The sequence below is a fragment of the Schistosoma mansoni genome, chromosome 7 (assembly GCF_000237925.1).
Source record: "Schistosoma mansoni strain Puerto Rico chromosome 7, complete genome".
In the NCBI taxonomy this organism is placed as follows: Eukaryota; Metazoa; Platyhelminthes; class Trematoda; order Strigeidida; family Schistosomatidae; genus Schistosoma; species Schistosoma mansoni.
In genome coordinates, this window is record NC_031501.1 from 3,539,523 (window position 1) to 3,553,643 (window position 14,121).

General features: G+C 36.7%; 1 protein-coding gene across 2 annotated transcripts; it reads right to left on the reverse strand.

Annotated features, from left to right (window-relative positions):
• Nucleotides 1-8,252: 8,252 nt before the first annotated feature.
• Smp_010940.1 (Acidic leucine-rich nuclear phosphoprotein 32-related protein (ANP32/acidic nuclear phosphoprotein-like protein)) lies at nt 8,253-10,692 on the reverse strand (the record flags this gene model as incomplete). 2 transcript variants are annotated; one of them, XM_018798633.1, is made up of 6 exons in its annotated part: nt 8,253-8,509; nt 8,588-8,722; nt 10,037-10,095; nt 10,132-10,373; nt 10,408-10,551; nt 10,585-10,692. In XM_018798633.1, the coding sequence occupies 6 exons, from the start codon at nt 10,645-10,647 to the stop codon at nt 8,253-8,255; spliced, it is 900 nt and encodes a 299-aa protein (XP_018653555.1). The 2 variants fall into 2 exon arrangements, with proteins under 2 accessions (XP_018653555.1, XP_018653554.1); XM_018798632.1 differs by lacking the exon at nt 8,588-8,722 and having other exon boundaries at nt 10,585-10,647.
• Between the last annotated feature and the right edge of the window lie 3,429 nt (nt 10,693-14,121).

Below are 14,121 nucleotides of genomic sequence, written 5' to 3' on the forward strand. Positions count from 1 at the left end.
AGAAAGAAAAAAAATTGTTGACAATCATTTTATAGATCATTCCATCTTCATTAATTACCCTGTTTTTACCCTTTTTCTCTCTTTGTCTCATCGATACTCATCAATGTTTCGAATTTCATTGATTTTTTTTTTTCAATTAGGAGCGTGTTTTGACTTAGTACACATTTGTTTGAACTTTTTTATACGTATGTATGTATATAGAGAGAGGGAGACATAATTCATGGATGGTAGAACTAGTTTGTGAAAGAATATAGAAATAAATGATCATTTTTGAATAGGCTCAGTTATTAGGGTGTTAATCTTTCAATCATTAAGACTTAATAAGCAAAGATGGATAGTGGTTAGCAGTGGAATCCAGGACGCGCGTTTCGTTCTATTTGGGACTTGTCAGCTGGATGTTATTGCATCTCAGAGTTGATGTTCACTCTGGGACTCGAAGCCAGTACCGTTCACTTCAAATGCCATCGCGTTATTCACTCAGCTACTGTGTCCTGATAGCCACTTACTTGTGCAATGGGGTGAAGTTTAAATTCACTTATGATTGTTTGTTTGAACCGTAAGTTTCAACCCTCTATCTACTTAGATTCGTGCAACCGGGTAGTATTGTTAGCCGTCACAATTGGAGGATAGCTGGAAGCCAATTACATAAATCTGTATTTGTTAAACTATTTGACTAAATTAAAAAGTATATATATTCAGTGGTATTTTTATGGTATTGAAAGAAAATACTATCACCATATAATTACAAGTTAAATACACTACTTCTGGTCTTGTAATTGATTAGTGAAAAATTGTTCACATGTAACATACTAACACCCTTTTAATGGTGTACTTGTAAACGCTGAAGAGTGAGAATATACTGTTAAATAAATGCAACCAAATAAAAACTGCTTATGTATTTGTATATAGAAATGAAATATGATTAGTGGTGGTCGACAAAAAGGTATAGATCGATGGTTTATGATAGTTGGAATATTTGTTACTATACTATTTCTAGGAAACCGCTCCTCTCCATGAGGTTCAAATCGATGTTCATTCTCACTACCTACGAATAGCATCGTGAATTTTTAATGTTTCTGTAATTAAAATTTTTTTCTTCTATCATGAATAATATCACTAAAATATTTAACACAATGTGAATTATTGGAAGGGGTTTTATGGATATTATAGTAATTTTGAATAGTTGAGATCATGAATCAATTGAAGCTAGACCATCATGGAAAACCTGGAAGTACTGGATAGCCGATTTAGATGATAATCAGAATGCAAAATATGTTATCGCTTAATGTTACAAAATTGCTATATGAAGAAACGATTCGACTAGTCATTTTTCGATGACAAATTTATCTATTTGAGATACCTTCATTCTGATGATCAGTATATTTTATGTTAAAAGTTAGATCAACTGTTACGAATTTGGAGAAATAAGGATGTCACCGAGAACTGTTAGTTGCAAGCTTATCACTTTTTAAATATCCCAACCTAGTTACTCAGTGTCTATAAACAGATGGTACCATTTTCATAGTTTGGATATATCATATATCCTTACAAAAAAACCAGACTTGTGGTCAATCAATTATAGACGAAAGAAGTTGGTCATGCACCTGGCTACAGTTTCAGTTTACGTATCCTTGTCTGGGTCAGGAGGACAACCATATATACCTACCTACATTTTGTGTACATTGTAATTCAGTTTGGCAACTAAACCTTCCTATTTATATGGATTGTAAATATGCCCTGTTGTAAGAAGAGTATATCGTAATTAAATCAAGCTTCATGATGTAACCCTTTAGTCTCAATAAAGACGTTTTTACACACTATGCATGCTTAATACAGTAAACATTTTGTAGCTAATAACACATATAAATCACTTGGAAAGTTGTGTAAAAAAGATGTTCTCCGATTTTTCATCTAGTCTCATCATTATTCCCATAAAGCTTTGGTTGAATTAGAAAATATTCAGTTTCTTCCTTCTCTCATGACGTATGTATTAATTAAGACTGCTACAGATCATTCTTTGTCATTGATTAACATCTCACCGAAGCCACATGGAGAATTTCAAACATATTCACTGTATACGTCGGGAAAAGTATAGAAACAGATGAAGTGACCGGAACAATTATCAAATCAGTCTTACTATATTGGATTAGTTTCATGTAAAGGTTAGTCCCAGAACATCAAATTAGATTTGAGTGAAAAATATACCAAGCATTCTCCAGAATTAAGAAATAACATAGTCGGTGTATTCTAAGTCAGTTGGTTGATTTCAATGAATAAAAACCATACCGATTATATTCATTGATAGTTCTTCCAAATGAATTTGAAATATAATTCAAGATGATTAATACATGTTATTCTACATTCTCACTGAGAATATCGATTTCCAACCCATCGTAATCCATGTACAATATATTATCTGGCAAGATATCTGACTACTAACAAGTAGCTAAGCAATTTTGCTAAAATATTTAACCCATGCACAAATATATGAGAAATAACGTATGTATGTAAATATGATACTGATTTTCCAAATGTCCTACCAGCTAAAAATTTGAAACTTCTGAATTCAATCACATGAGCAGTTATATGTCCTACAGTTTTTCAATACTATCTGATTTCCAAAGGTTATGTAGATGACGTTTAATTCATGGTTACAGCATTTTCAGATCTTCGTAGATGGAATAGAGTCGCGATTGACTATGATCACCACTACAATAAGATTACGTACTAGATATTGACTTGGATCCCTCGGTAGGCCAAAAACCAGAAGTCTGTTAATGGTCCAGATAAGATATATTTGTTGGCGATTAACGGTTTTAAGTCATACCATCTAAAGTCGCTAATCAATGGATATGGTAATCACTCAAACCCCAACTAGTCTGAACTTATATGGCTCAGCCCATTAGGCATTATCTTCATGTACTGGGCTGGTGCCATGTTTTAATTTTTCTGTCCCTAGCTCTCTTCTTACCTACTCCTAAACCAGCTATCATCGAGGTAGTCGGTGGATGGGTTTACTTAATATATGTCCTATTCACCTCAGTCGATAAAGATTCACTACCTCATCATTCAATTTGTCATCCTCACTTAGTATTCTTTATCTAATCCTGGAATTGCTAACTTGAGGGTCGCAAGATTTGTGAGCAGTCATTTGAAGGAATCTGTGATCGAATACTAGCAACTTACGAATATCCGTTATTTTTAAAGGACACGTTTCACAGTTGTAAAGCAGAACAGAATGAAATGCTGCACAATATACTCATCCTTTGTATATTAGATGGATATCTCACCCACAACACGAGTAACTCCAGTTAGAAAAAGCCAACTAAGCATTCTGGACTCCTGCTAGACCACCATGGAAAACCTGCAAGCACTGGACAGCCGTTTCGTCCTGTTACAGGACTCCTCAACAGTGCGCATCCACGATCCCGCCTTACGAGATTCCAACCCAGGACCTATCAGTTTCGTGCGCTAGCACTAACCACTAGACCATTGAGCCAACATCCGACAGTGTTAATGTCTAACTTCAACCGATCCACGGAATTGAGCGTCACATCCACCAATTGTCTTCAGTGAGTTACTATCTCACAATAGACCTAGTTCAACTCCACTGGTCACTGTTTCTTACTAGAACTCCAGGAAATACCTCATGAAGCCAGTCACTAGTGAGCATATGTTGATTATTATCAGAAGGGGTGGTCTAACTTCAATTGATTCATGATCTCAATTATTAAAAATTACTAATAATATCCACAGAAACCTCCCTTCTGATAATTAATATGAAATAGATTAATCATAAATTTGATTGGTCCTAAAAGTATATAAATAACTGAATTAAATAACCTTGAAAGGAGAAATATAAGTCGATAGATTAAAATAGAAAACCTAATAAAATGATTGGTTAATTATATCTTTATTATGTATGATCAAATCAATTTCAAGGTTGTTATTATTTAATTAAATAAATTTCAAGTTGTAAATGAACCATGAACAAGTATAAATTAAATCAACTTTCCAGTAGATAAAAGAATAACTAACATTCATAATTACAAATATTAAGAAAGATAGATTTATACTCTATGGATTGATTGATCATTTTTAATCTATAAAAGATTAACAGAAGGGGTTTTTGTAGAGATTTAGTATTTTCATAGTTGAAAGGATGGGTCAGTTGAAGCTAGACTACCAAGGGAAACATGGAAGCACTGGACGGCCTTTTCATCTTATTGTGGAACTCCTCAGAGGTGCGCATCTACGATCTCGCCTCGCGAAATTCAAACCCAGGACCTATCAGTTTCGTGTGCTAACACTTAACCGATAGACCACTGAGCCAGCATCTGATGGTGTTAATGTCTAACTTCAAGCAATCCACGAAGTTGAGCAACCGTTCACCAATTGTCTTCAGTGAGTTGATATCTCACAACAGACCATGTTTGAACTCCACTGGTCACTACTTCTCACTAGAACTCTAGGAAGTACCTCTTGAAGTCAGTCACTATGATAATAGTCAGAAGGGGTTTTTTGTGGAGATTTCAATATTTTCATAGTTGAAAGCATTGTAATTAGAAAAGAATGACAGATTCATTAAGCATTTGTTTATTCCGTTGAATCCAATTGTTTATTTACAATGAAATGTATTTTATTAGTAACATTACAGATAAACAAGTGATTGTAGTTTATTTTCGATTAGATATCTCTTATATTTTATTATATATGGAAAACAGTTATAAATATTTACCAACTGAGGTAGGTTCAGACAATTCTAAAAGATCATGTGAACATTCTATTAGATTAAGAGGATCTCAAGGTTACTTTAAAACAATCCCTCCCTCTATATATATTTGAATGATGTTTTGTCTATCATCAAAAAAATGTTGTTTCCATAATTATCCACCAATTTATTTTATTTAAAAACACATAAATATTGGTACATGGGAGCACCAGATATATATGTGCCATACATAAAGTGTGCGAAGGTTGAAGGAAGTCAGTTTGAATGGTGTGCGTGGTTTCAGAAAGACTAGTTCAGTATTTGTATTCGGTAGAAGCATTCACTTTCGACCAGACAGTGACTTGAGATCGTTTAGATAGAACAGAGTTTCCACCATGAGTTGAAAAGTAAGGATACACAAATTCGGAATAAAAGGGAGTGAACAAGTGACGAGGTAAATAATAATGATGATAATAATAATAAAACACTAATAATAATGTGAATTGTCTGACTTTTAATAGGCGAGTGAATAGTGCTGTCAGTAGATATCGTCATTTCATGAGAGAGAGCATTTCCAGAGGGAGGGCGGCCCCTCCCCACTCTCGACCGTACCAGGGCATTTGGGGGCGATCCAATGTTAAATCAAGCTGAAAGGACTCTCATTTGAAATAATTGTGTTTAGAGAATAAAATAATTTATTGAAAAGTATATTGTAACTAATATACTGTAGATAATGGAAATATAAGAGTTTGGATATAACTTGATTTTTTTTAGATAGCGGGCAACCAATTGCTTAAATACACTTTAACAACACTCATCAAAATCAAGTCAATATAGAAATAAGGAATAGTATACACAAAATCCTTATACAAGATTAGATAATAGTTGTTTTACCTTGAAATATAAGCTACGAAATAGTCTAACATATACTAACCTAAATTTTGGAACCATTAGGTTTTGCGTAATACAACTTCTACCAGAAGTTTTTGCTGATGATATCGTTCAGAAGAACAATGAAAGCTCCATGACCAAACCATCTAGCTCAGAGAACAAAACTTCATCAAAATCAAAACGTATAGTAATTGGATGGAATAGATAATACTTCTGCTGACTGATCTGAGATACATTCATTGCAAAATATTCATGCAAATAAAAGAAAACAATATTGCACATTGAGTGTTGGGGATATTTTTCAAAGTTTGATCTAAGTTGGAGTGTCATGGAGAACTATGAAGAATTGGACAACTGTTTAATCCAAGTACCGCTTGTTTCAGCAGTACGTACTGACGAACTTGCTATGGATGGAACACAGGTGAATGTTTAGTCATTAAAACGAAAAGGTTGGTAGCCAATGATATACATTTCTAGCTTAAACCTATTCTTTATATAATATGACGATCATCCAACGCCACTGGTCAAGATTATTTTAGCAGCGTCATATTTGAACATAACCGATCACGATTCGCCACTAAAATTCCAGGAATTCTCGAAGTAAATGACTACTGACCACACTATCATAATATTATGATCAAAAGTTTTAACAAAGACTAATTGATCCTTCATGGATGATTACAAATCAACACAATCTATGTAATACTTATCCATCAAGATTACATAATACACTTGAGTTTGATGTTCACATATATTATGGAAATTTCAATTTATAAAAGCATTATGGGTCATAATTATTGGTTGAAACAAGTGATTGCGCAATTACACGATATGAATAAGGTAAAACGTGCGACAACCACTAGGCGGCGAAATTTGCTTTACGAGAGTTAGGATGACAAAAAAGCTATCCAGTTTTGTCTTCTTTTTATATGTCAGGTTGGAAATGCCTAATACCAGCGATTTTACAAAGTGTAACAAACTTAATCTGTTTCTTGAACGGTATTCTGAAGGCTTTGGGTGTATTCACTATCCAACACGTGCTCAATACCCGTACTTGCAGTGTCTCAGCTTTATTTCGGGCATGTGGTTTTGAAGTCATTTTTAAAAGTCCATGTATAACCTCCAGTCCCATTACGATACTTTTATCTGTAAATATCTTTAATGTTAATTTACACTACTTAGTCAGAGTACACAAACAGAATAGTGCCTAATCTCTCGTAATGTCCACTTGAGTGGATAATTACTTCTTTAATCCTCAATAATGAGTTTGAAGTGTGAAACTAGATACTATGAGACCTGCTTCATGTCGATCGCTAGTGATCTAATCATTAGGATAATTGGATATAAATCTGATCTGGAAATAAGTATCATTTTTGTTAAGTTGCACTCAACGTACACACAAAACCAGTATTATCAAGCAGTTTGTCGGCTACAATGTCCGGGACCTGAGGCTAGGCTTCAAAATATCTATGCAGTTTTTGTTACAGCTGATAGCTTAAATTATCATGTACAGCAACTGAGATGTTACTTTATCTGCACCGGTACTTTAGAACCATTTGGTTTTACTGTTTTCGACTAAAAAACTTCGCTGAGACAGTTTCGAGAGAAGTTGGTTAAAGTTTAGATCATGGTTTTCCACAGGCCGTGTAGATCGATTCGTGTGAATTAAGTAGCCGACAACCAAGTAGCTATGAAACCCGAGTCGTGGTGTTTAAATTGCGACTTAACTTGGAATGTTTGTAGAATGATATTTTTGCTCATTGAGGCTTAGTTTTATGACCCGTGTATCTGAGTTTAAAGGTTCTAGGTAACGCCATGCAAACTTCACGCACATAAATGCCATCACAAATGGGCGGAAGCCATTTACGTAAGACCCACAGGCTTACATCATATCCACCAATACTACACCACTGGGCAGTCTCAGAAACCCAACAGGTAAGGGTAAATCGTACTATTTGGAACTCTATCCCTGTTTAGTTTGTGCAATCGTCTCACTGCTGTCTGTTAGTATATTGAAGCAGCAAACATACGTGACCCCCCATGGGACTTCGGCAGAATTTTGGACCTCTCAAGGCCCGAGCCTACAACTGAACCTAGGACGTTCTGTGAAACTACTGAAGACTAACCTTTCGCGTTTAGATAAATCACACTCCTACCAGCTGAAACACCTGGCACGTTTAGCAGTGATACAACCCTATAAACAATGTCACCATGTTATATTTAGCTTCTCGGAACACCACAACCACATCTATTTACCAAAATGACCTGCCGATCAGGTCGTGCATAGGCTTGGGAACTCATAATTACTAATCGTCAATTACCTGGACTCTACAAGTTAAACAAACAAGTAACAGACTGATTATTAAGATGACAACTCAGGTTATAATTATTAAAACCCAATAAATATGGACGGATTTCAGTTAAAAAGATGTTTCAAAAATTTAACAATGTAATAAAGTATTACAAATGAGTAAATGCATTAGCTAACACTGAATTATGTGTTGTCGAAAAAAGATGTCAGCAAATGTACTGTACAAATACATAGTTCATTCCGGGTGAATTTGTGGTTAAACATAAAAGATGAACATGAACATAACATATACAATAGGAATTTGGCCTAAATAAAAACAATGAAGTTTATATCAACTGTCTAATCATCAGCAGTTGATCCGTTTTCAACATGAGTCTCCACATGATCTTCAGTGTGTTTATGTTTAGTTCCACAGTGCTCTGCATTACCTCCATTTTTTCCATCTTGAATGTCCTCATGGCGCCGCTTGGTGCCGGGACGTCGAGGTCCACTTACATTGGCAGCCGAAAGGTTAGCTCCGTTGTCTTCCTCTACGTCGTCTTCATCTTCATCATCCACATCGTCGTAATCATCTAACTCCGCTTCCTCATCTTCACCTATAAGAACAAAGGAACGTTGCGTTAATAATGTGAGTGGAGATCGCAGGAAATGAATCAGTTAAAAACAATAGTTACCTGGAGCATAATCATCCTCATCATCTTCAAGTTCACCACTTTGTTGGAGGGCTTCAATGCCAATTTCATCATCACATTCGTCTTCCTCATCAGATCCTTCATCATCGTCTTCATCAGCTTCATCGACACCGTCTGCTATATCAAAATAAATGTGATGGAAAACACTGAAAGTTAGCTTTTAAGACGTTCTCTTGTTGAAGAAATAAATTTCTACTCATCTATTGATTCATTTAACTAAACAAGAACTGACTGAACCTTCATGTGCTGTCATCTAAAAAACTTTCCACAGTAACTAGGGACAGAAAGAGCAAATCAGATGGAAACCAGGAGTACTTAATAGAATGTCACCAGCAGTGCAAGCGATTGATGGAAGACGAGCGAAAAATGTTCGGAAAATTTTTTTGCTAGTTTTTACAACTTTTAATCTACTTTGTCCACGCTTTCAACTTGTTGACAAAATCTATCTATAGTCTCATTATACGTCTAAAACCATATGTTGAAGCTTTTATTGTTTGCCATAAACAGGGATGAAGTGTGATCATCCATCTGACCAGTCTCCATTAATCTCTAATGCATCAATGATATTAACAGAGATATAAGTGCAATGTGATGTGAACATTGGAACGAAAGTACGCCAAAAATACCTTATTTGAATACATCGAAAAATGCATTCTGGACAGTTACCACAATGCTTAGAATGTGCTTTTTCGGAATGCAAGCCGTTTTGAAAAGGCGACACCAGGACCACTACTTTACAAGTGTCAGAACCTTACGGAAAGGCGAGAGGATGTCAACTCATGACACAGAAGTATTGACATATAACACGCCTATATCCATCAATCCGTTTTTGAAATACCGCCTTATACACACATATTTCGGACCGACATCTAATTACTGGGTTTATATTACGGCAGCGCAATGTTTCACATCCTGAAACTCAGTGAAAGAAAAGTTTAGTCACATTCAAAAAACAGATTCTATGTAAGCCTTCGAAGTGTAATATGACAAACAATTACACATCACAGTAGATGACAAAAACAGATGAACGGGAACGCGGAGGGCCGAGAAGCGATTAGCAACGAGGACGTTTTCGAAGTGGTAACTAATAACGGTAACCGTCCTGGAAACAACTTCCAAACACATAGACTGAATGCATGCCGGGATTGATGATTCACAAGGCTGAGGACAGGGGTTTTAAACGAGACATCTCACTCCTAAAGACCAGAACAAGTGTATTAATTTGGCTACACAAATCGAGAAACTATATAAAGAGCAACGAATTTCAAGTACTATGAGATAGTGTGGGTAACCAAGCCAGATGCTAAACCGTTTTAAACATTAGCGTCCTTAGTTAAACACTTAAAAGTCTTTGGCTGATTGACAGCATGTAGAGATTGCGGGTAGAACGTTATATAAATATGCAGCAAACGGACAAAAGGTTTGACTTACCCTCTTCATCTAAACCTCCATTCAGAAAATCGTTCCCAAACACTTCTTCCTCGTTGTTCCTGAACCATGCATTAAATCTACGGATATGGACTTACTCATCAAGACCGTCCAAATATTTTAAAGATGGAATCATCGCGAAAGCCTTTTTACGGTAATTCTCCGTAGAGGTGACAGGACAGTTGCCGAGGTCCAAACTTTTGAGTTCGGATAGCTTAGCCAGTGGAATCAATACATCCATTGATTCAATCTTATTGCTACTTAGATTAAGTTGCTCAATGTTGGGACATTTGAGCAGAGCGTCAAGACCACCAGATATCAAATTGTTCGACAATTCAAGCTAAGAAAGCATAATTTGAGCCAGTCCAACTTACAGTTTTTAGGCCGGCAAGACAAGGTAAACCAGCCAAACTTTGAAGACCAACATTCATCATACTCAAGACCTCTAAGGACGAATATTCATCCGTGAGACCTTCGATATCCACGGATTTTGAGTTGTCCAAATTCAGTTCCGTGATCTAATGCACATCAAGAACTGAATACCAACTTACTTCTCCAGGTTCCCGTTTTCCTCGCTCCAATTCGATGCGCTGCAACAAAGTCATGTACGTCATAATTCGAAACAATGAACAAAAACAAGGAGGAATAATGGCCGTCTCAGGAAGCAGTTTTCTGCGCAGACAAACAAAGGTGTGGTACAAACAAAAGTTCATTTAATACTCTGTACTGCAGCTTCATTTACTTTGTAAATACGAAGATTAAAGCATGCAAGTATTTTTAAAGGAATGCAATCGTTTTTGATGTACCACAGTATTAATTGAACATCGATGGTTTATCGTCCTTAACTTTGTAGCACCTACTATCGCTTGACATCGTTGAAAGATTTTACGGTGGCCACACAGGAAACCTTGCTCTTGATTGATATTGCTCGATCCGTTAGTGGTTTCTGCCCTGGTTGAAAAGAAACTGTATTATCCTATTTGTAGACAAGAAGTATTGTTTCGAACAGTGACTGAGTGGGACTGAGTTCTTTGCCAATGTGAATGCATTTATCTTTGCTACTAGAATAATAGACCTAATCTAAAATTGAGGACCTATTATAATGTGACTACCTTGTCAGTAAAATCGCATACCGGAATCAAGTCGGCACGAAACAGCTACGCCTGCATGGCCGAACCGTGTCGTCACAATTTAATGTATCCTTCTTCATGTATTCCGACCCTCTTCAAGTTTTGGGTGGTTGATCTGTCTTCCTAGTCTTTGGATATGCAATTTCAGGGATCGTGTGGCTAGGAGCCACGGCCAATATGACTGCTTGTTGCTGAAATTATTTGAACCATTTCGATCTCAATCCCTTTTCGGGTAGAACCATGCTTTTGACTAGCAAGGAACCTGTTTCTGACTTGTCAAACCTAAGTATATAGTTATTTTATTCTGTGGTTTTTCCTATCAATGAAAATGTCGTTTAGTACGACACACAATGACATTTTTATATAACTTTCCACGTTACTGTAGAGAAAGTATTGTCCAACATCGTTTGCGAAATACTTGAATAGGGATGTACGACTGAGGGATTTTTCGAACAGTGCTACTGAGTGGGTTTAAAAATGCTGGTCGGAGGCCTATGCTCCATTTGGAGTAACAGGAGTAAGTAAGTAAGTAGTCGAATTTATTGTGGCTCACGTACGCAATAACCTAATTTGAGTTCTTAAATCTCCTACTATGTGACTTTTTGGTCCGTATAACCCGACGTCACAGTTACATCATTGTCTATGATATCGGTCAGTGCTATTGTTTGTAACATTCTCCAAAGAAAGGTTTCTGACTTACTGACAGAATAACACTCTGAATATAGGAAGGATGGATTCATGGTAACCACTCCTGTATTGCAAAGTCAAGTGCTGTGACGGCGGTGTCCAAAATCTGATAGATATACAATGTGCTACGCTGTAACCCCCCAACTGACTACTTGGGTGAGACCACAAAGGTCGGTGAGAAAGTGTATTGGACTACCGAATGAAATGCGCAACTACTCACTCTCTCCTTAGGAAATTGACCCATTGACCCCAGTTAGATGCACTTTTCGTTTTAAGTCACTTCTGATTGCCATCAGTCGACTTTTTCATTAGGTTACTTCTGATTGGTTCTCCATATCATCCAGGAATCTGCAAAATTGTTGATCTTTGTCGACTTTCACTCTTTTCCATCATGTATTTACACCCCCGTATGGATCTTCTAAGTTAGCGTGAATTTACTTTCAGAGATGATTTATGATTGTTCATTGTAATTCGATTGTCATTGCAGATTCATAGGAACTACTAAAAAATTAAATGTTACCGAGACAGCATACAAATAACAACAGTTCTAAGCCTGACCTCCAAAATTGCCAGACTATGTTGTTTTGTAGTTCGGAAAGAGGGGGATATCTATTTCCTCTGAGTCTCGCTAGCACGTCACCGAGGTGTGACTTTAGTACCTGAATGGACATTTGGTCCTCTTGTTATCTAGGCAGTAATTCACGAGGGGATTGATTGAGCTTGCTGCAGTAACGAACTAGGTAAAGATTTAAGCGTAACACGAAAGCTTCTAAATTCGGTTTTTTGACTCTTTACATATTGAAATTTATTTCAGTGTTCATTTGGGATCGAATTTTTAATTCCCTTCATCGATTTCTTTAGATTACGTTTCAACTAATTTGAATTTCGGTTGACATAACTGTATGGAACGATGATATACTATAGAAACACGGGGTTGGAGGTCAAAGGAGGACAAATGTTTAGAAGGCTAGCTTCCTAGAGCTGTCTGTGAAGTGTTTTATGCTAGCGAGGATTAATGTGATGACAATACTGTCAGCAGAATGAGTCTTGGTAGGCTTAGTTTTCCTAGACTAGGTTAGGCATTACTTAAGGAGAAACAATTAGAAAAGAGTCCAAAAATCGGTGAGGGATTTTGTGAAGGCCAAATCAATAGAAGAGCTGACGTTAATTCATTTAGGCAGAAGATAAGCAACTCAACTACTTTTATAGGTTGCAAGTTTTGTCAAGTTGGTCACATAGAGACACTGTACGGAGTTATTGAAAATGAATGTTATGAAAGGGAGACGGGTAGTAAGAAGACGAGATCTTTGTTATCAATGTTTCAGAAAGAGTCGTAGTACTAAGTCATATACCTCGGGATTAAAACGTGACATTGAGAACTACAAGTTTCAACATCATCCAATGCTGTATACTGATGGTAGTGACAACCATATAGTGAATTTTGCTAAAGATTAGAACTCATCGAATGTTATTTTGGGTATTGGTCCGGCGAAGCTATATGATCCCGGAAAAGTTTGGAAACTTACGCCATTTTATATAGTTGTTCTGATACTTCTCTCGTGTGCAAAGAAATAATCAGTTGGGTCTCGAAAGCAAAGAAGCCTTGATAAGCATACTGTCTGGAATGGCACTGTTGCCCGTAGACGTTTGAAAGTAACTTTGTGGATTTCTTCAAAATTACGGTGGATCTATAGAGATTAGTAGAGCCTATACAATCAAGAGTTGCCAAACAGTGAAGAGGAACCCGTAACCAAACAATAGTTGGAACAATAAGCAAGGATCGTTGGTGGCTAGCAGTGAAATCCAGAATACGCGTTTCGTCCTATTTGGGACTCGTCAGTATAATTTACCTGCACCCCAGAGTCTATGTTCACTCCGGGACTCCAACCCAGAGCCATCCGCTTCAAACGCGATCACATTATCCACTTAGCTACTGAGTCCTGATAGCCACTTGCTTGCGGAGTGGGGTGAAGTTTAAATTCATTTGGTACTGTTTGTCTGAATCTTCCCAACGGTGTTTAGGACTACAATTTATCAGTCACTTATTGACATATGTGCATCCCATGCGGATCGCCTCGATATTGCCTTAATCATTATAAGCAAGGATGCCAATAAGAGACCGATTAATTGCAGTCCTAAACATCAATAGGAAGATTCGGACAAACAATACCAAATGGGACTGTTAAAGCATATAAGGATATAATTTTTTCGAGGTTGCAAAGCAACCCAATAGACATCTTGACTGCAAGTGATGCTTCAGACAAACAATCT